Genomic DNA, 21,645 nt, shown 5'->3' with positions numbered 1-21,645 from the left:
GGTGGTGTTTGTGTCAACACCCCCCCCCCCCCTTCCTCCGTTGAAAATTGTATTGATAATAATAACGTACATGTAGGCCAGAGGCGAAGCCATTCGTGAGAAGGGGGCACTTGTACACTATTCGGTAAACAGTGTGCCTGATTGTATGATTTGATCAGCGCTCCCCATTGAAAATATGGTACGAGCCCCCCCCCCCCCCCCCCCCCCCCCCCCCCCCCTACTGATTTTTGGAGGCCTAATTGTCCGGAGGGAAAAACAATTCTACATTTTAGCACGCCTTGCGGCAAAAAAATTTGGATCCACTCTGCTGTAGCCCCCTAAAATATATGCTCTATAGAACCGCGCCTGGGGGTGAGATGGCATTGTTGTCGATCGGCCGTGGCAACCTCGGACAAAGGGGGTCACTATCCTTGACACAAAGGGCGCTGTTTTGGCTAATTTTACTGTACACTTTCAAGCCATCTTCCTGCAGTTATTATTTTCAGAATTACGCTAAATTAAAATTTACTAGCACATCAGACCAAACCGACGATAAATGTGTTGATAAATGCCCAAAGGCAATGCAATTCGGTACGTCAAAATGCGATATGCATGCATTCAATTTCTTTGTGAATACATACACATGGTTCCATCATTCATGCAGAATCCCTCCATTAGTTTGCGGAAACACCTCGGATATGTGATCCGTTTTTAATGCGGCGTTTATGTTTTGACAAGACAAAACGATAGCTGGTACATGTACTCCAAAGCTATTTCTATTGCCGTTACAAACACACAACAGGCAAAATTATAGAAGGTAATAAACGGCCGACACGGCGCGCCATACACCGCGGCGTATTTTGATAAAGGGAAGCAGCTGATGACAGAAACGGACAGCAATTGATCATGACTGTGAACAGACTATTATACCAATTATTGTCGCCAGCTATTCAAAGACAATGCAATGAATTAAAAATACCGCCCGTGTATTTAAAACTATAACTGTGTTTGGTTTATGTTTCGTTGTTTTGTGTGTGTAGCGTATATACCTGTCAAGTAGCATTTAGGCTGTCAGAAACTTGTAGGCTTACATGCACAAATACGATTTAAGGTTTGCAATGTGAAGATAGCAGTATAAGATGAAGTGCACCATGTCAAATCTCTTATACTTTGTGAGGTTCTGAAAAGACCGTGGAACCCAACGTTTCGGACACTGCGAGTATATACTCTGCCTTCCGGTAACAGGCAATCGAACATGAATATCTGCGGGCCCGTGACGAAATTTTGTAATTTGAATTCACCATTCTTTCGTCCGTACGAAGCATAACGGGGATTTTATTTACTGGAATCTATTTTTCCCCCACAGCTTACGGTGTTTTCACAAAAAGTAAATATAGGTTTTCTCGGTCAATTTCGGCAAATGAGCAGCCAATTTAATTTTCGTGCGTTCGAATTGAAGCTATTTTGCCTCTCCAGTTGTTACTGCGTTTCAAATTCAGAATTCGGCCATTCAATTTCGTTTTGAGGCATTCAAATTCCTTTAGCACTGTGTTCAATTTAGCATATCGTCATTCTTTTTCGTGACACACAATCATCATTCAATTTAGCAAAGCTGGTTCGACTGGAGATTTTACTGATTTAATTTTTTTCAATTTCGTAAAGAGGCAATCAATTTCGCTTAAAGAGAATTCAAATAAGTACGACTAAAGAAATACGAATAAACAGATAAACTGTACTAGGCAACTGTTTCGTATCTTCACTTTAATTCAGGCAAACCTTGTTTTCTTTATTTATGCTTCCAGTAGACTTTACATGTGGCCAATGAGGTTTTTTCTTCTTCTTTGTTTTCTTCTTCATTCTTTTTTTTTTTTGGGGGGGGGGATCTTTATTGGTTAACTGACCAAGACCTAATTTTGTATTGTGTTTGAATGGGGTGTTTCTTTATGTTTTTCCTGGTTTTTTATTGTTTATGTTGTTTCTTCCTCAACCATCAATCTGTTGGCGTGCCAGACATCTTGGCATATATGTTTGGGTATGGTTGTACCACTGCATGCACTTCGCTTGGGTGATGACATCAACGCTCTGGATGGCTGCTTGTTGAAGGAGATCGCACCTCCACTGCTGCATGTTCATTCCTGCTTGCTGGGCAGCCTGTCTGTCTCCGACACGTTGTTGCCACTCAGGTAACCCAAGGATGCGTTTAACTGCAGCCTTGAATGCAGAGTGTGCCATCTCCGTGCTGTTCAGGAATGGGGAGTAGGGAGGGAGGCGCTTCAGCTGGATCATTGGGTTGGCACCTTCAGGGAGTTGGGCTCGCACGTGAGGCCTCGCATTGTCGTATATGAGGTAAATGGGTTCGTCGTCTGGGAAAACTGCATCACACTCTTGAATTGTGTCCGCAAGAAACTCCTCGAATCTCTCTCGCGTCACAGTTTCGAATGCGATTCGGTGGTGCACCAAGCCTACTTCACTAGAAACAGCGAAGGTGACATTGCAATTTCTCCCTCGTTGTCTGTCGACGACTCGTCTTGCAGCGATCCCTCGTGGAGCTCTACCCTGGGAGCGTCGAGTCCAGACGTTATAACCTGTCTCGTCAATGAAGACTAGATGCGCCAGAACACCATGCTGCAGGAACCACTCACCATACTGGACGCGTTGATCAAGAACTTCAGGGGAATTTCTTGCATCAGGGACGTCCTCCACTAGTTTCAGTGTAATCATCATCCCATCCAAGGCCCTGGCTATGGTGGTAGTAGAAACCTGGGGCTTCTCTGGCAGATGCTCACTCAAACTAGCCTTCATTTGTTGAAGTGTCAAGACGGGATTAGCGTCAAGGATGCCTTGCAGATGGTTTCGCATGTCATCATCCATCTTGCTGTGGGTTGCTCCTCCTCTTGCCAGCGTCTCTCGCCTTCCAGTCCTCAAATATGTTGCAACAATTGATCTGGCTGTGGACTTGTTGATGTTCAAATTGACCGCAAGCTCAAGGTAGTCTTGCTCGTTTCCCTCGAAGGCCTCAATCAACCTTTCTCGATCTACCTGGGCCACTCTAGCGTAGTGACCACGAGCTGCCATTTCTAGAAATATGCGTGTAAAACTGTAGCGAAAGCTCGTCTTCGAAGTACATCGGCAAAGTGACTCAAGTGCCAAAAAGTGAACCGTATTTATGCCTTCAACATTCTTAAGGAAACAAAAATTTAACAAAGCGTTTTTTAGATTGCACAAATTCCAGAAATGACTGCCCAAAAATGAATTTGAATGACTAAACACACGCCTCAAAAAGCTCCTGCGAATTTGAATGCTGCTTTGTTGAATTGTTAAATTGCATGATTATTATGTTAAATCGAATGACGCAACAGTACATTTGACTGGTCATAAAACGAAATCGAATGACCCTTTTCAGTAGCATTTGATTTCGCGCGAAATAGAATAGCGTAGTGATTAAATTGGCTGCTCATTTGCCGAAATTGACCGAGAAAACCTATAGTAAGAACGTAACTAAATGATCGGTTATCTTTTCAAGGCATACGTGGTCTTTACAAAGGTTAATGGAACGCACCTTAATCATTAGGTGTCTTTTCAGATTGTTCGTTGTCTTTAGAATGTTCCTAAGTCTCTTTCATTTGTTCGTTGTCTTTACAAAGGTTAAGAGAAAGAACGCACCGAGAGCATTAGACGAATTTGATCTGAAATGACGAACATTCCCAACCCGCTGAAAACTTCTTGAGGGGGTACTGTTTCTTGTTTCCTGCAGCAGCTGCAGGGCCCAATTTCACAGAGCTGCTTCAGCATAAAATTTCTTTAAGCATAACAAACTTTGCTTAATATAATCAAGTTACCGACCAAAACTCCATGCGATTGTTATGTTAAGCCAACAACAGCTAAATACCAGTCACAAGCAATGTACATCGCATGGAGTTTTGGCCGGTAACATAATTATATAAAGCAAGTTTGTTTGTGCTTAAGCAAATTTTATGCTAAAAATTTGATCCAAGCCACTCGACTATGTTGCCACCTCTCTGAAAAACAGTTTTAGAGGCATTTTGGGGTCAAGGTCGATCGTCACAAAATGTAGAAAAACACTCATGATCAAGGAATCATGATCAAAAATTTGGGTTCAAAGAGTGTTTGTGGTGCGAGTAAAATGACTTTTTTTCCCTACACGAAAAGAAAGGAATATCCACACTAGGTATGCAAAGTCAATGCGTGTTAGGGTGTTATATCGCTCACGACAGATCCAATCAAAACCCACATGCATGGCGCATGTATTGTTCAAATTCGTACTAAACGGCGACAACAAATTTCAATCCACAAGAACAGACACATAATTGTTCGGTTGTGGTTGTCCAAGTGTAATCATTTCCACCACTACACTTTATTTTGTGTTAAGAATAAAATGACATACAGTGAACAAGAAAACAACAATGGAGGACAAGTACTACGCGTGACTTTAGTTACAGAAAATTCTCAACAAAATGAACACTCGAAAACTACTTTTGAAAGCCACAGGACGCTTAATTCCTGAAGAGCGTATAACGTGTACACAAATTTCGGTAATTACATTTGTACTACTGAATGAGATAGACCTGCTCTGATGCCATAAACTGAATACAAATAATACATGCATATATGTAAATGCGCATGAAAAGCTAAATAGATGAAGTATTTATACACTGAAACTGCAACCATCTTTTTTTCCCCCAGGTGCAGAGTGCGATACAATGGCTTAAACATTCCCCCGACCTTCAACACCAATGCCTATGAGCCTCAATGCTCCATGAGCCTCAATGCCCTTTGTTGCAACAAAGATGGGAGCAGCATGGTACGTTTCCTTTATTAAAACGGAAAAACAAATAAAAAGACCCCCCCCCATAAAAAAAAGATGTTTGAATCCTCGCCTAACTATATAAAAAATAGCAGTAACTTGCACATTATTTAAAAAAAAAACCGGCACAAAGTTTACTTTTTTTCTAACAAGATCATTATCATCAACAAACTGTACGAATGATTCCAGATGCTCCAATTGTAAAGCATTCACACCACGGTATGAGGATCATAGATGCAGGTGTACATGTTAACAATTCTGCTTAATACATGAAGCAACGTCCACTATCAGAGGACACATGTTAATTGAAGTTCTAATAAATCCAATTAAGCTTCGTTCACAACAGAATTTGAAAGCATGTTGGATCTAGATGTAAACCATACACAAATGACAATTTGTTTTGTTAATCTGTGCTAAGTTAAAGCTGTGAAGATCTATGCATGTTGGCTGCTTTCTTTTTGCCTTAAAAATTGGTGGTTTTTTTTGTCAATTCCAGACCCAATGAAGCCCTGTTATGTGCAAAACAATATCTATGAAAGTTACCTAAGAATGCAGTCCCTGTAAAAATGATTTTCTTATTTTTTGCAAGTGTTGGCACAAAATAAAGGATGTTATGATTTGAATTATTCTAATTTGAGAAGAGTGATCAACTTGGTATTTGTTTCATTTACACAAGAATAATTCATTTGTTGGTATCCTCATATGAATAAATACCGTACAATTCAAGAATCCAGATGAGATTAACTACAATATCTAACCACGGCCCAATTTCATGGACATGCTAAACGTTAAACAGAAAAAAAAAACTTGCTTAGAAAAAAACAAAACCATTTGCGAGCAATGAACACTGCGTGAGATTCCAGCCTGTCACCGGTTTGTGCTATTAAAGCGAATATTTTCTGTATTTGGTCTCCAGCTCAATAACCGACCCATACACTAAGAAATGACTTTCGAGCATTCAGTAACTATTTTCACAAACTTACATGTTTGACTGTTGGTTTGTCTGAAGTAAGCCCCAAGGAAAATTACTGAGCTAAAAACCAGAAATTATGAAAAGTTTTCGGACTTTTAAATGTTATGGAACTATAGCCCCAAGCAAACTTTGATAACTCCATGTAAATGGAAGTTTCATTTATACCAATTTATACCTATGACAGCTAATTCGAGAAATCCAATTTCAACAATAACCATCGCATTTTGTTGCACACTGACTGATAAATCATTGTAAAAGTTTCATTCAGTTCCTGGTTCCAATTCAATCCACAAAATACTCACTTGAGGGGTACATTCTAACCTCAAGACCGCGACTTAGAGGGATTCAATGTATTTTGTTCTAGATATTTTGTCTTGGTGCAGCACACACGAGGACATCTTCGATAAAGCATAATTAACAAATAAGCCATGGTTTGAAAAGTCATTCAAACTGTTAAGAAAAAAGAAAGCAGCATGTGAAACTCTTTAAGAGGTGAATATTGAATTGGGCCACTGAGGAAAATTCCACCTGTGCCAAAGGCTGTCAAGAACTTACAACTGAACATCAAAATAGCCTCATTTCCATACTATTAACGTATGATCTAGAGCACCGATTCCCACCTACAGGTTTATGTTGCATGAGGGGCGTTGGAGAAGCACAACTTGAAGGTGTAGGGGTACTTTCCACCTGAGAAATAAAAACAAAGGAAATGATAGCATTAACGGTGTGAAAAGCAAGACTCCCGATTTCCATGGCAATTAGTTTGATCAGTTATGTATTCAAGTTCATCATGTGTTTACAACTATGTACGTAGGATCATTTGCATTTACCGAGAAAAAACCTTGTAATGACAGAAACCTTGGTTAAGGGGCCCAACAGGTCCCGGGTCTCCCCCCCCCCCATTTACAATCTTGAATTGAGCAAAATTCATATCATATGCATTCAGTGCCCTCACCCCTGAAAAAATGTATGCACCCCAGATGACCCCCACCCAGATGTTCAACCCCATAGGGCTAACCAGCAGGTTTACCCCCCCCCCCCAATATTTTGTAAAGACTGCCTTTTTCCATTCCAACGCCTTTTTTCACCAGCGCTTCAACCCCCCCCCCCAAAAAAAAAAATATTTGTAATGAGTGCCCTCCTTTTGTTAAAAAGTGCCCTTTTTACTTAAAAAGTGCCCTTTTTCCTGAACAAGTGCCCTTTTTCCTGAACAAGTGCCCTTTTTAAACAAATGTTCTGCCCTTGTTTTGTCATCGGCCGTTACGGTTGTCTTTTCTTGTAAAATTTCGCACATGTATCACCCTGAAAGCCCCACCACCACTATTTGATTTTACGGAGGCTACATGTCCGGAAACAAACGTGTCTACATTTCAGCACAGATCTGCACGGATGCCAAGTGTCCGGAGAAAAAAACTTGTCTACATTTCAGCACGGATGTGCAAGTGCCCTTTTCAAGAATGTTTTAACCACCCCCCCCCCCCCAATAAAAAGGACCTAGTTACGCCCGTGAACCCTAGTTACCCCACTGCCCTCTGATAATAAAGGCTTTTGTTTTGGGTTGCTTTTGATCCCAACTAAATAATTACTGGGCTGCAAAAAACTCAAACTTTGTAAAGTAATTATTCCAAAAACTTACTGCCTCAATCAAGGGTGACTAAGTTTTTTTTATTGCTACAAAAAAAAAAAAAAAAAAAAAAATCTACTGTTTGTTTAAAGTCTACTCACCGGGGTTTTCCATGTTGGTATGGTTTGCAAGAATCATAGCCTCCATAGCGGTGGCTCTGTTCTCCCATTCCACCAAGCCAGTTACACTACGCTCAGCTGTTTGCAAGCAAAAAAATAGAAACACACAATGAAAGTCTTGCACTGTCAGGCACATCCACAGCCATCACCTACTACCTTGATCCAGCAAATTCTGCGATAGAGTGGTTCAGGCATCAGCACAAGCAAGCAGGAGGTTGTGGGTTGGAGTCCCACGCAGAGCCTGTGACTTTTTCTCATCAGCTCTCAGACAACAGCGGGAATACAGTGCTTATATTTTAGCTGAAAAGTACTGTCTGGATCACTGCCAGGTAGCAGCTAAATGAATAGTTTTATTGATGGCGGTATGTAGCGAAGTTACATTTGTACTACAATGGCTTCTGTTCCCCATTTCTAAAATGAAAGCCGTTCCATAAACTGCCATTCCAGTACAGTAGTTTGTCAAACAGACTCCTTACCAACAAGCCAGTTTGGTATTTAACCTGCACACGCGCACAGCGATATTTGGTTCATTGTACATTCAGGATAATCGCACGCTCATCGAAGGCACATGAACGCACAAAAAGATGGTTGCACGACGCTCGCATGACACTCATGCGTTAATCAAGAGCAGAATGGGCATTTGCATAACATCATGTGACATTGCTCAGTGATTTTATCCTGAATGACCTTTGATCTGGACTACTTCATCGCGATACCGAACTGGCTTATTCATTTTACGTAACGTCAAATGAACGTGTGGGGGAAATTTTATCAAAAACAGTTTGTGACAGGATAGATATCTCTGAAAACTGAAGCATTTCGCTTACATTTGGACTCAAACATCTTGATGGCAATTGGCTCGGCAGCTCCGGCGTTGAGGAAAATCTACAGAAAAACATAGACAAAACCAAACATTACGTTACATGATTCTGAAAGCTCACTTATAAATGCAAGTCGCACAACTCTAAACGCTAGTTCATGCTCGGCCCAAAATGAACGCATATTTGTGACGTCATGGCAAGCAAATTGGCAAAACTTGAACACAATTCAATTCTGGTGAGTACTTCGTGGCGTAAAATTTGGTTGGCATTCGTGGGAAATATAAACCTGACTTAATGCAGCACTAAACATGGAATACAAATAATGTTTGGACTTCGAACAAAGAAATTGACTGGAGCAGGGTTTGAACCTGTGACCACTGGATTGCTGTTCCAGTGCTCTACCAACTGAGCTATCCAGCCTAATGTTAGTGGGGCCCCATTTGTCAATGTTTTTGTTCGAGGGGCGCTAGTCAGAGGAGCCATCACCCTGTATATGCCATGCAGCCAGGGATCATGCCCAAAGTCAAGATGCTAGCAACATTTATGCTACACACCTGAGAATAAGCAAATTGGGATCACTCAAAGAGGACGCAGCTTTTTAAAAATAAATTTTCAGGTTCGCATGTTCAAGCCCCGCTCCAGTTAATTTCTGTGTTCAACATTTGAAAATTATTATAATGCACCTAGATAGTTTCCCTCTCTGAAAAAGAGGAATATAAATCACGTCTTTCAAGAAAGGCTTTCTTTGGTGTCAGGATAATTACCTGCTTGATGGTTTCTTCAGTACTCTCAGGGTGTGCGTTGTAGAAATGCAAGACATGAGACGGGCGCTGAAGACGTACAGGAAGTTAAGGAAGAAAAATAGGTCAGCCCGTACTTGTCTATCTAATAGGGGATGCGTGCTTCAAGGGATACCTCACAAAGGTAAAGCTATATTTCAAAAATATTCTACCAATGTCTATCCCCTATCACAGTGTCAATAAACCACAGCTTTGACAAACAGTGACGTCACAGCTGCGGTAAATTGTGGTGTTGAAATACCTGGTGGCCATTGCTGTAATGTGATAATACAACACAGAGCAACCACCACTTCACTACCACATCCCTGATATGACCATTGACCCTAACCCCACTTAGTCGGAGTATCACCTGTTCTTCACGCAGCCCATCTCCGGTAAAACGTCTGATATATCTAAGCATGCGTGACGTCATTTCATTCCGAAAATCAGGACTAAGATTGTGATGGGTCAATTTCGCTGCCGCGTTTTTGTTATACAACAACCTGTACAAAAATGCTACTCATCGTGGGCGTGATGTTTACGCACACGGGGAGCCTGCATTACCCGCGTATAGAAGGCGCCTGCTGATTGGTCAGTTTCTCGAGGTCATACGCAGTCTAGTTGCATAATAAATCGCCGCATCTGTTGACGTATCAAAGACCATGGTCAGCTTCGCCAGGGCCAGGGTCTATTACATAGACTAAACCCCACTAGGGTGTGTGAAAAACCATATTACAATTGGAGGATTCAGAACTCTTAGGGTTAATAGGTACTTGAATTTATGTGGTACGGAAAATAGAATCCAGAGAGACAAACATAGTGGTATTTCTTAAAGGCCTTTTGTGGTGATACCGCAAATAGCCTGGAATCAAGTTCACCCTGCTTGTGTTTCTAGAAACAATCATCTTGTTTAAATTCACAGCTACAACTAAGAGCTAATAGCACCTGCTTGCTAAGCAGTTTTCCACATCTCTCTAAGACACTCAAGTACAAGTGAACAATTTGAAATTTCAACTAAAGCACTGTTTTTGGTGGGAGGATTTCAACACAAAGGATATGATTCTTGGCAGCCGCCTCCTTGTTCATGAACCTGTTGTTGCGGTTCTTGGAGAAGTCCATGTAAGACGGGGTGTTGTCTGGCAGGTTCCAGGTACCAGGAGGAGGGTTCAGGAAAGTCTGGTTGGAACATCTACAAAATAAAAATAAAAATAAATATATATGATATTTAAATACAAGGCTTCGCATTGCACCCTATGCTGGGGGTGGCAGCTTTGGCGCCTGTCGCCCGCAAAGCTGGCGAGATTCGCCTTTGCCGAATGTTTGCAGCCGAGACAGCAACTGGTGAACAACTCGTGAACATACACTCACAGTCTCACCTTCTATACCTAATGTGGACATTCCTGTGTATTCATATGGAGTAACGAAGTGAATACGTCACGCGCGCAAAATGTGTGTAAAAGACATTAGCGCGTGATTCTGTCCGTGAACCAACACGCGCGCGTCCTCCATTCGTTTGCACTACACTTTCTGGTTCTAAATTACGTCACATTTCGGTACTCCATAGTTCAGGAAAATTAGTTTACTCCCACTGTGAACATGGTGAACACTCTTTCAGTCCAATTTTTTATCATGATTTCCTTGAGTGTGCCTCCTCATTTTGCGACGGATACACCTAACCCCAAAATGCCTCTAAACCTGTTTTCCAGAGAGGGGGAAACCTAGTGTGGACGTGTGTAAGTCCACAAAGCGTTCATGCTTCCTGCACCCTATGGACCTCTTTTGTTCACAGGTCCAAAAAGAGTATGCCAGGTTAGAGCATACATACACACATACACCTGTTTTTCTTTATATTATAGCGGTGATACCATTTTCTGTAAGGGGAACACAGAACACACATGTTGGTCCCCAATACTCTCCATAGTTGGCAGGGCTTGAAAAAAAAAGGTTTCCTGACTGTCCCACACAAACGAAAAATTTGGTCATACAACCAGAAGTTCCAGGTTGCCGACTCGACATTTTTTTTCCTGCAACACTCACAAATTGTCATTGCATGTGAAAACTTCAACCTGGTACTTACGGATATTTTAAGAATAACATTGCACTTGTGAAATCCTGCATTGGATTGGATACAGGGTATCGAGAGATCTTATTCAATATTCCATTTAAGATAACGCACTTATTCACAGACTTGTGTTGAATATTAATGATAGTAATTACAAAATGCTTTTTCTGATTTTGCTACAACTTTGCTAAGTATGTCTGTCTGTCCTAGCATAAAAAATGTTTCTCAACCAATGCGTTTCCCAGATGCACCCCCCCCCCCTCCCCTTGATGCAAGATGATAAAAAACCTGGCACTTTAAGGTTAAGACACAAGGCCTTGTTTCTAAGATGATGACTGGAAGACTGAGGTTAGCATCTTACCCAAGCTGTATGGTCATGCCAAAGAATTCAATGTTGCTGAGATTGGTGATGGCTCTGCTGACGGCAAACGCATCGCCCAGATCCACCATGACCGTCCCTGGCTTGGACTTCATAAACTTCACCTGCAATCACAACCAAAGTTTTCATTATCACAACAAAAAAAACACCCAGGAAAACTTTTTCTTTTAGAACTTAAAGCAGGACTGTTCTCATGGTTCTTATCAGAACTAAAACTACTTAGCGAAAGTTGATAATTAGCAGGACAAGTTTTTTTCATAATCAAATATCTACTGAGCGACAGTAGTTATTACCACATGGTGTTTCCGCAAACCGAAACGTTACCGATACTCCACCATGCAAAACCTAAAATCTTAAAGCTTGTTTAAATCACAATTAACCCTAACCCACCTCACTCCTCCAAAATCCTCCTGGCGGTTTTGGAGGATTCTAGAGGATTGAGGATGAATGGTGATTGAATCAAATGAGGATTCTGGAGGATTGAGGATGAATGGTGATTGAAGCACATGAGGATTTTGGAGGATTGAGGATGAATGGTGATTGAAGCACAAGAGGATTTTGGAGGATTGAGGATGAATGCATTTTGAGGCAGGACTGTCTGATGATTTTGAAGGATTTGGCGTTGGTTATCCTTCATTTAAACACGAGTGCAAAGTTTTGGGATGAGGAGGATTTTGGAGGATTGAGGATGAATGCACTTTGAGGCAGGACTGTCTGACAATTTTGAAAAATTTAGGCAGAGTTGCAAAATTTTGGAAAATTTTGGAGGATTTTGGAGGATTGAGGATGGTTGTAAGCAACAAGGGCCTAGGGGGTTAGGGTTAAGTATATACAGGCATTGTACATAATACAGCCTTCAGGTACTCTTTTACAACTGACTATCATTGGAGTGATGGCCAGGCTTTACATGCATAAGCCCTTGATTTGTATGAGACAGAACAGTCCTCTTAGTGAATTCTGTGCCCAAGTACCCCTTAGTCAGTTACAAACACAGAGTTTTGAACGACTTGAAGGCATCACTGCTGTCTGACTGGCATTCGCACTAAGATGCTAGTGGTTTGTGCACGTTCACCGCTAGTATTTCCAATGGATGGCCCGCAGAGGGTGCTGGATAGACGTGACTGACTGATATAAACCCCCACTATCTTTGCGTGGGTGCCTGGCTTACAGCAATGGTGTCCAAGGTTTTGGCAAATTGTCACTGAGGGGGTTACATGTACTTTAACCCTAACCCCTGGAGCACTTTTACTAGAAACTTTATCCTGAATCTGCAAAAATCAACCAATTCTGTCATGCAAACAAATGTTGGTGTCCTGAGTCAATCAGAATCCACCAGTGCAGTACATATACCTCGTACACACCACACATATAGCCAACTGTTGAGATTCTGAATCCATCAAAGTCCCCCAACTGCTCAATATGGAGGTATCCTGAATCCATCAGAATCTTGCAGTACCAGTATGCCTACTGTCCTGCATCCATAATAATCCCCAAAAATTTTTCAAAATGGAAGTATCCTGAATCCGCCGAAATCCTCCAATACAGGGGTGTGGATTTTGATGGATTCAGGTACGTTAGGGTTAATATACACAGACTCTACATCAAAATAGCTTTAAAAAGGGTTTGTACCTTGTAGACGTTCCCAAAGGGGCAGAGGATGTTGAAGAGCCTCTCACAGTTCATCTTTTCCAGGTCAATGTTGTAGACCATGGCGATTCCCCCGTGTGAGGGCGCATTAGGGGGCAGCGGCTGCAGGGCCTGCTGGTCCTGCATGTGGCCGTACTGCTGTGGGTATTCACCGTGATCCTGGTACCCACCACGGCCGGCCCCACCACCACCACCACCGCCTCCGCCACCATGGGGTGGGCCGTAGCCCTGGTGGGGATCCTGGTAGTGTTGGGGCGGGGGTGGGCCTCGCATGGGGCCACCCCCTCCACCACCACCCCCCATTGGACCACCACGGCTGTCTGTAAAGAAAAGAAAAGAATAATAGAACTTCAGATTTAGGGACCTCTTAGAGTCTACTAGACTCCAACACAAGGAAAAAAATCTTGACTTAACCCTACAGACTAATCCGGCGACAGCCATTTTCTGAGGTGGCACCAGCTTCGCGCGAGTCGCGCGCAGGTAATATGCACGCAATCAGGGCTCCTCCAACCAATAGGGTTACCAATATGGGCAAATGCCTCGTCTTTAAGAATGTGAGCGACACGAGTGCGGACGTGGTGCCACCTCAAAAATGTGTTCCGTGATCAAAAGGTTGTGCATGCTTTTCAGACATTTTCTCAAATATTGTAATATCCACTGAGCTAAAACTTTCAACAGGTTAGGTTTTGAACGTTAGGTTTTGAACATTTGGTTTTGAAAATTTTGAGGGGTGTTAAAAGCAAAATGATCCTATATGCCTTGAAGAGTGCAGTTCACCTACCAAATCTAGGGTTTCCTCCCCCTCCTCCTCCACGCCGTGAGTTGGCCTTGGTGGGTCCGTTGTAGGTGGATGGCGGTGGATCGTCAAGTAAAGCATTGCCGCGACCTAGTGGGGAGGTGACAAAAGGAGTCCAGGCATTACACCGTCATTCCTTTCAAGTGCGTCCAGAATGCAAGCTATTCGTTACCCATGTCAAAGATCTCACTGAAGACGTGGAAACCATCCTCGTCAATTTTAATTTCTGCGACACATAATTCATTCCTTTCATGAAATTTTTGCATCAGGAAGCTTTTACTTGAAGAACGTGTTGCCCTAAGTTGCATTCTGTCTAAAGCTCGTCAAATGCATCCTCTTTCACAATTTATCAATCTATAACGGCATGTATAAAGTTCACACATATATTCCTGAATAAACAAAAACAATTGCAATTCTTTCACAAAAAGATGACACATGTGACATCTTAATTCCATTATCATTAATGTGTATACAAACCTGAGGTCCTTCATGCGTGATACTGTACATGTATATCAAAATTAGTTCCTACATATGCAGGTCTCCTAACAGTTTGCGAGATTAACATTAATAAAAGCATTCGAATGAACTTTTGGCAAGACGAAATAATTATCCTTACACACAGTCACGGTAAAGTGGTCACAATTGTACTAATATATTATTTTCAAAAAATCAAAAGAGACAGGGGGCTTAGCACCTTTATTATTTTATCAGAAACATGTAACATTAACAGTACTATTTCAATTTTACATTATTTTTCTAAACTTGTTACCTGAAGAACGTTTTGCAATGTGTGTCTATATAATCCCCTGCTAAACAATAAATTAGGGGGAAAACCCAATTATCATGACACAGTAAGCAAGAGAAGTTAAACAGTAGGTTGTACAGCCCAAATAGAGATGCTGCCAGTATTCAATTTGTAATTTTTACCTCCGTTACCAGGGTTCATCAAAAGGACAGCAATTCTTCATGTTTGCTCCCAAAAGATTTAGGCACGGATGTGGATGATATCCAAATGAACAAATGACCGACGACCAAGACAGCTGAGGTGCGAAGAGCGACGAGACGTCTCAGGAGCTCCTTGGGGTACCGTTACTGCGGGAGGGCTCGATGCGCTGCTGTTCAAGAGATGACTTTATTCACATCTCCCTGTACAATCTTTGGACAATCAGGGTTTATAGCATTCTGCAGTTAATGGGATGCGATCGCTTGAGGTAGGAGGCGAGGCATACAAGTGTTGCAGTGTAGATGGTGTCATACATGGATGCATGATTGAGGGTTGGCACGATCTACGTGCTGAACTGTGTTTCATGATGTCCTCTTCTCGTGTTCGGTGTAAGTGTTTTCTGTGTCTTATTGGGGTTTGACCATCTAGCTGGCTTGTTTCAGATGATGAACCTCGTGTCTTGTGTGGAACACAGTTATCCTGGTCTCTCTGTTGGTATATTTGGTTCGTATTTTATTCGTTGTGAAAAGGCAGTTGATGACAGATTTCATGAGCGTTTTGAAATAGACATTGAATATCGGCTTCGAGTCTGTGTGAAGTGCTTCAGCAGACATGTGCACATCTTCCGCCAGACTGGTGTTGGTTTTTCGTGTCACTGAGTAAATCCTTGGTCGACTCTTCAGTATGAAAGCGTCTGTAGATGGTTTCCTGCTGTCAATGTTAAGATGTTTGACTTTCTTCTGTAGCATGAAATTCAACTTTTCTGTGTCTTATTCTTTACAATAAATTGTTTACAATAAATTCATTCCCTTTTAGACATATATATGGTAGTAAATGACATACATGTAACTTGCGGGATTTCACACCAAGGTCAGTAGGAAATTGTGTTCAGGAAAAAGAGTAAATTCCAGCTGGGTCTGGGTTACGTGACCACTCTGATTTTAACTAAGATGTGAATTTCTAGGGTAGAATGTAATTGTTATCCTGATGTTTATGTAACAGATCCACTTCAAAGTACATATATTTTTTCCAGATGTGTTGCAAAATATTTTCTCCAACAAAGAGACGATTCTCAGATTTTTGTGATTTTTTGTATATTTCCAAATTTGACAGAAAACCTGTTTGCCTGGGTATTCCATGAGCTGTTTAATTGAAAAATGAAAGAGATTTAAAGCTATAGTCCATCATTTGCAGCCATCCGAAAAGTAACTGGCGTAATTATTGTTGAAAAACAAACTTGGTTGAAAGATAGTAAGGGACTAAACTCCCTGTGAAATTATTCTTTCTGGGAAGCTGTCATTTTGAAGTAATCAACGAAAGAAGGCATTTCCAACGGTGATTCTTAAGAAGCACCGTAGGAAAATTTAAATTAGTAGTTCGTTTTGTTATTCAGCGCAGGGCGCACAAGTATTGGAACGACGCACACGCGCGCGCGGTTGTTATAATTCGTCGGATCAGTGCGCGACGTCGCGTATAGCTGCAATTCAAAACAATTCAAAACATGATTCAGTAACTTTTGATTTAAAATTGAGATCTTAAAATGCTGTTTTTCTCGGAATATACATCAGCTGAAGCCGAGCTGAAACTTCATCAAGTAAGTTGTTCAGTATCCTTCATTAGATTTTGAACACGTTTGTTGCTTCAAACGAACAAAATGCACTAATTACAAATGATGGACTATAGCTTTAAAGGTTGACAATGGGCATGTTTCGGGAAAACTATTTTGAAGTGGTTTATCAAATTGTTTCAATAAACGACTGTGAAATCACAAGGTACATGTGCATGTATGAAAACAGCTTCAAGTTTCATATGAATTCTAAAATACATGTAACAGGGATAATACAACTATGTACGTAAGTATACCTGAGCTTCCATGTATGTTGACATGTTTGTACCATACCACATCAGTAAAAATGGCAGGCGTTGCCTTGCCTTGTTTAATGTTTTAAATTCCATGTCTTAGTTTGATTATGGTGTATCGTCTTTTTTTAACAAGCTCAGTTTACACGTACATGTACATGTTTAATTCGAAAGAATTCACAATACAAATATGACTTACATAAAGTAGTCTTGTATTCGGTGATGATATACACATTATATCACATTAAAAATGTACTGTTGTTTATTATCATTACAAACTATGCAACAGACAAATCATACAGGTGAAGTTGGTCAGAATCTTTATCTGAATTTATGGCCAACAGTCAGTTGCCGTGTCACGCATAGCCGCTCTATTTTTTCGTCCACACAACTGATAGCAACGCGACGCCAGCGAACGATGGCCGTAAAAAGGGCTTCAGAAAATTGGCAATTTTCATGGCAAACCACAACCGATCCAAACTAACAAAGTTGTTTTAGGTAGTTAAAGACCTACTTCATACATCTATCAAAGTATTTTTTTCTCAAAAAAAAGATTTCGATGCATTTTGACGATATTATTTCACGGACAAATCGACTAAAAATTAGGTCATGAAATTTCTGGGTTTTTTTCGAAAATGACGAAAGTCTCTCAAATGTTGAGGTAATCAAACGAAAGAGTGAACCTTCATCTGCAAAAAATCTTGTGAACGTGATGTCGTTAATATTTTAAGAATTCGATGTACACCTAATGTTTCCAACAACTTCCATTTTTCACAACGCAAAAAGATCGTCGCCATTGTAAAGCATAGAGCGAGGAACCCAAACTCGGTGTGACCTTGTGACCCATACGCCCACTGATTGGTCGAGCTCGCGCTCAAAGTATGGCCTGCTTAATATTCATAAGTCATTCATTGCGCGAATAGCGCGTGCTATTCACAATGTTTTCAGGCCTGTTATCAAAATAAAGCACACGATTTCAACTTTTCACTTATTTAGCCATCTTGGCCAAATAGTGCATGTAATCGAGGCACTTTTTGTGTTTTTCTGTAGTCTCGAATAAATCTAGTAAAATCTCGTGTACGCTTTGGGGCCATGCGTGCTTGACCTCGGGACGAGAAACTGAGGTCAAACAGGGCTGTGTGCGTGACACGGCTACTGACTGGCCAACAAGAAAGAGTATTTGATGAGTGTCAATTATAACATTGTCACATTCCTTCATTTCACTTTGCTTGAATCAATGTTTCAAGTCTTGCGTGACACAAGTGAGTTGCTGAACCCATATTGTTTGGTGGAGTTGTGCCCAGTGTTTACTGTGATCTACTCCTGGGCCAAGAGGTCGTTGTGTACATTGGATTTGTGACAACCTGAGAGGGCGTTATCACAACGAACCACTACCTGTATCACCCATGAACTGCTAGCAACGTCTTGGGAATATCGTAAACTCCCCCCCCCCCCCCCACCCCGGAAAATGGGGGCAACTACAATCCTGGCCAAATCTCGCTGGGCCCCCAAGCCCCGGCCCCCGTTCAATGTTGTCTCTCATTGCGCGGTGTGTGCTCCATCAGCTGGAGAGAACAACATTGACCGGGGGAGCGGGGGAGTGGGTGACCGTGGCAGGCTCAGGAAGTGTCCCAACCATTTTGGCCGGGATTGTAGTGCGCAAGCGCAGCAAATACCACAAAAGAGCTGCCGTGAATTTCCAAAAAAGAAAATATTGCTGCATCTTAATTTAATGCATCTGGATGAAATCTAAGAGTTTGGATCAGAGTAATTATGAAAGGCTTGGAATGCACCATTCATTGTGATAATGCCTTCTCGCGGTGGCAGGTTATCGTGAACCCGTGCACAACGTCTTGGCCCAAGACGACTGTAAATCGTGCCTTTATACACATGTTAAATCTTGGTGGACGGATTTGTGTTCAGATCCTAAATTCCTTTTTCTCTCTTTTTTTTTTTATTTGTCTATTCATATTTAAATATTGACAGATGAAGGTATTTATTTACGTAGGGCCATTAAATGATAAACATTGGGTAAATAATTGCGGGTCAGTCTTTACCATTCCAAATCACACAAATCAGCACTGGCTAATGTGACTTTACAATCAAAACTCGTACTGCATGTAACATTGTTGCATTGTAAGTACATGGTAAACTGTGCAAATTATACATGTAGGCCTATTTGTTATGTTCACAGAAAATGCATTAAAACATCTTCATTTACAGAATACCTGGTTCACTGACAGTAACTTTGTGCAAGTACAGCTGTGTGCAAATGAGTTTACTCAATGAAAAAACAACTTCAAAACTTGTACAATGTAGAGATAACATTCACATTTGTTTGTGTAGTTTCCGTTGTCCTTTTCACATGTTGTGTACACTGTTTGCTGAACAATTGAAAACACATTGCAAATGTGCTTGTTATGATCATGCTGAAAAAGACACAGGTACAAATGTCTGTAGAAACAATTTGACCCCAGGCTCCATTGTACAATCATGTACTGTTGCAGGGATACAAGTGGACTCTGGTATTTTTGCCTAAAATTTGAGGTACATATGTATAAAGGAAAAGTATATACACACACACATGTATGGTTCAAATTATTATTTACCATTTGAAAAAGGAAGCCTGATATCAGGCAAGTGCAGGACATACATCCCTGCATGTAGATACAATTATACAAATGTAAAAGGTATAAATGTGTTTTTGTCAGAAAATATAACAATGCTACCATGTCAATGTAAATTATGAACTACTGACTATACTGTATTTGTTCCCTTTAATGTCAAATGTGGGTATCTGGCGTAGTATATTGTAACACGTATTTGACATTGGTTTTGTTTTTAAGAGACTGAAAGGTAATATCTAACATTTGCTTTTGCTGTAATTTTCAGAAATGGATGGATTTAGGGCTAGTCTTTTGTAGCAAATATTGTTACACTGACATGTTTAAAGTTTTATGTTCATAGATGCTGGAAAAACCCAAGGAAAAAATGTTGTTCTTGTAGTCTAGTTCCCTGACCGTACTTCAGACATAATGGAGCAATTAATAATAGATGTCAGGGAATTGTCAGGTAAAGGAACCGACTAGCTGGCTTGCACATGTTCATGGATGTGTAACTGATTGCAAACAAAATGTGGACTACCTGAATTTTTTTCCCGATGGTCAGCCGACCATTGTTGAAAATTGATACAAACATTCTACTTTTCTTGAAACTCACAGCACTCTGGCGCCATGATTTCAGAGGATGCTTGAGACTATTATTCACTCACAGTCAAGTAAGGTATTTCATAATAATTAGGTAGTTTGTTTTTTGATGTTTGCAAATGCCGTATATTACCTTTAACAATATCAACGAAGAACTGAAAAAGACGTTGCAACGTCAAAAATGTAACGTACGTTGTAAATTCTGTAATACATACTCATAGAGTTGCATTAAACGTATAAGAAGAAAAGAAATGCTTAATTTTTTTTTTAAGTGTAAATGTACACAGATGTGATGGAAACTCCCTGGTTTATATTTGAATGAAAATATATCATGTGAATATATTACATATCAATAAATATTAATATAGATGGCAGATGTAATTCAACACTTGTGTGTGTGTTCTGAACACCAGACTAAAACTTACATTCAGTGATTGAGCAGAATAAATTGTATTCCAAACACAAGTCTCAATTTTGTGTGCATGGATTTGTAAAAGTTGCATGTTACGAGCTTTTTTTTTTAGGGGGAGGGAGACAATCATGACATAATATCACTTGTTTCAATAGTAGTGATAGCAGGGGGAAAGATACAAGGACAAAGAAAGTACAATTTGTGTTAAATGCGGGAATATTTAAATTATTAAAAAACTTCACAGCAAATTAATCAAATCAGAAAATAGTATTTTGTACATTCATTCAACAATGCACAAAAAAGAGTAAAATCGACCGTAAGAAAGGTCAGGAATATATGATGCTACAAAATCATATATCCCACAAACATCTTAACTCAACTTGAAAATTCCTAAATCCTTGCTCTTTCAATCTTTGCTTTTTTTTCAGTCCGCTGGACATGCTAGTTCCTTTCCCATGTTTGCGCAATGGAATAGACATACGCTTATCAGCAAAAAGACCATCACATGATAGCATTAGAGGTCTTACGAAAAATTGCTTATACAATGTACAATTTTGGCATTTCTGGAACAGCAAGCTTACCACTGTTACATGTGGCAGGTTATAGAAAGTCCATGCGATAGAAATAGGGCAAATTCTTAATGACGACTCGACAAAATGGTTTGGAGCAAGGTTTAACAACCATCCTTCACTCATCCTTCAAAAATTTGGCAAGAAATAAACTGAATGTACAGACTTACTTGGGGGCGCCAGACTGGCGTTGGTGTAGTCCCAGGTCTCATGATCATTCTTGTACACCGTCAGGGTCTGGGTCTGCATGGAGGAGATTCCAAATTTGAGTAACGAAATCACAGCTTTATTAGACCGAATTAAAATGAGGCTCAGCTACAGTGGGCAGGACACATTCGCGTGTGTGTACTGGTTTGTGCGAGTGTGGCACGAAGTATGCACGACTTGGGCCAAATATTAAAAAAAAACAAATGTTTAGCGTCCCCGCCCACTTTTTGGAGGCCGCCTCCTGTTTTGTTTTTTTTAAACCGAAAAAATGATAAATGTTTAAACAGTGACATCATTTTGGCCTCTTTGTCTATTGCATCTAGCCCATATAAAGCTGGTATGTCATTTCCTGAGTCCAATGGCGGCCAATAAAAAAACCTGGTGGCCATCTTAAAAAATAGCCTGGTAGGGCCGCCATTTTGGAGAACAAAAGTAGTTTTATTT

General features: G+C 40.7%; 1 protein-coding gene and 1 non-coding gene across 4 annotated transcripts in view; both read right to left on the bottom strand.

Moving 5' to 3' along the window:
• Positions 1-4,306: 4,306 nt before the first annotated feature.
• The window catches only part of LOC119742525 (heterogeneous nuclear ribonucleoprotein L-like), a 30,896-nt gene continuing 13,557 nt past the window's right edge, over positions 4,307-21,645 (bottom strand). For 2 of the 3 annotated variants that reach the window (XM_038218487.1, XM_038218488.1), the window contains exons 8-16: positions 21,165-21,237; positions 13,990-14,094; positions 13,191-13,528; positions 11,544-11,665; positions 10,179-10,309; positions 9,106-9,179; positions 8,348-8,405; positions 7,503-7,598; positions 6,406-6,464 (exon numbers count right to left, since the gene is read on the bottom strand). In XM_038218487.1, coding sequence (XP_038074415.1) covers positions 6,406-6,464; positions 7,503-7,598; positions 8,348-8,405; positions 9,106-9,179; positions 10,179-10,309; positions 11,544-11,665; positions 13,191-13,528; positions 13,990-14,094; positions 21,165-21,237 — 1,056 coding nt within the window. Of the gene's footprint in view, positions 6,465-7,502; positions 7,599-8,347; positions 8,406-9,105; positions 9,180-10,178; positions 10,310-11,543; positions 11,666-13,190; positions 13,529-13,989; positions 14,095-21,164; positions 21,238-21,645 lie in introns of all 3 variants that reach the window. The other variant, XM_038218486.1, reaches the window with a different exon arrangement.
• On the bottom strand, positions 8,689-8,761 carry Trnaa-agc. The gene has a single exon. It is a non-coding gene; the product is annotated as a tRNA-Ala (tRNA).

This window comes from Patiria miniata, unplaced genomic scaffold (genome assembly GCF_015706575.1).
Source record: "Patiria miniata isolate m_02_andy unplaced genomic scaffold, ASM1570657v1 HiC_scaffold_6, whole genome shotgun sequence".
Classification (NCBI taxonomy): domain Eukaryota; kingdom Metazoa; phylum Echinodermata; class Asteroidea; order Valvatida; family Asterinidae; genus Patiria; species Patiria miniata.
Note: the sequence above shows the minus strand (reverse complement) of the source record. Positions and strands in the feature narration are given on the sequence as shown.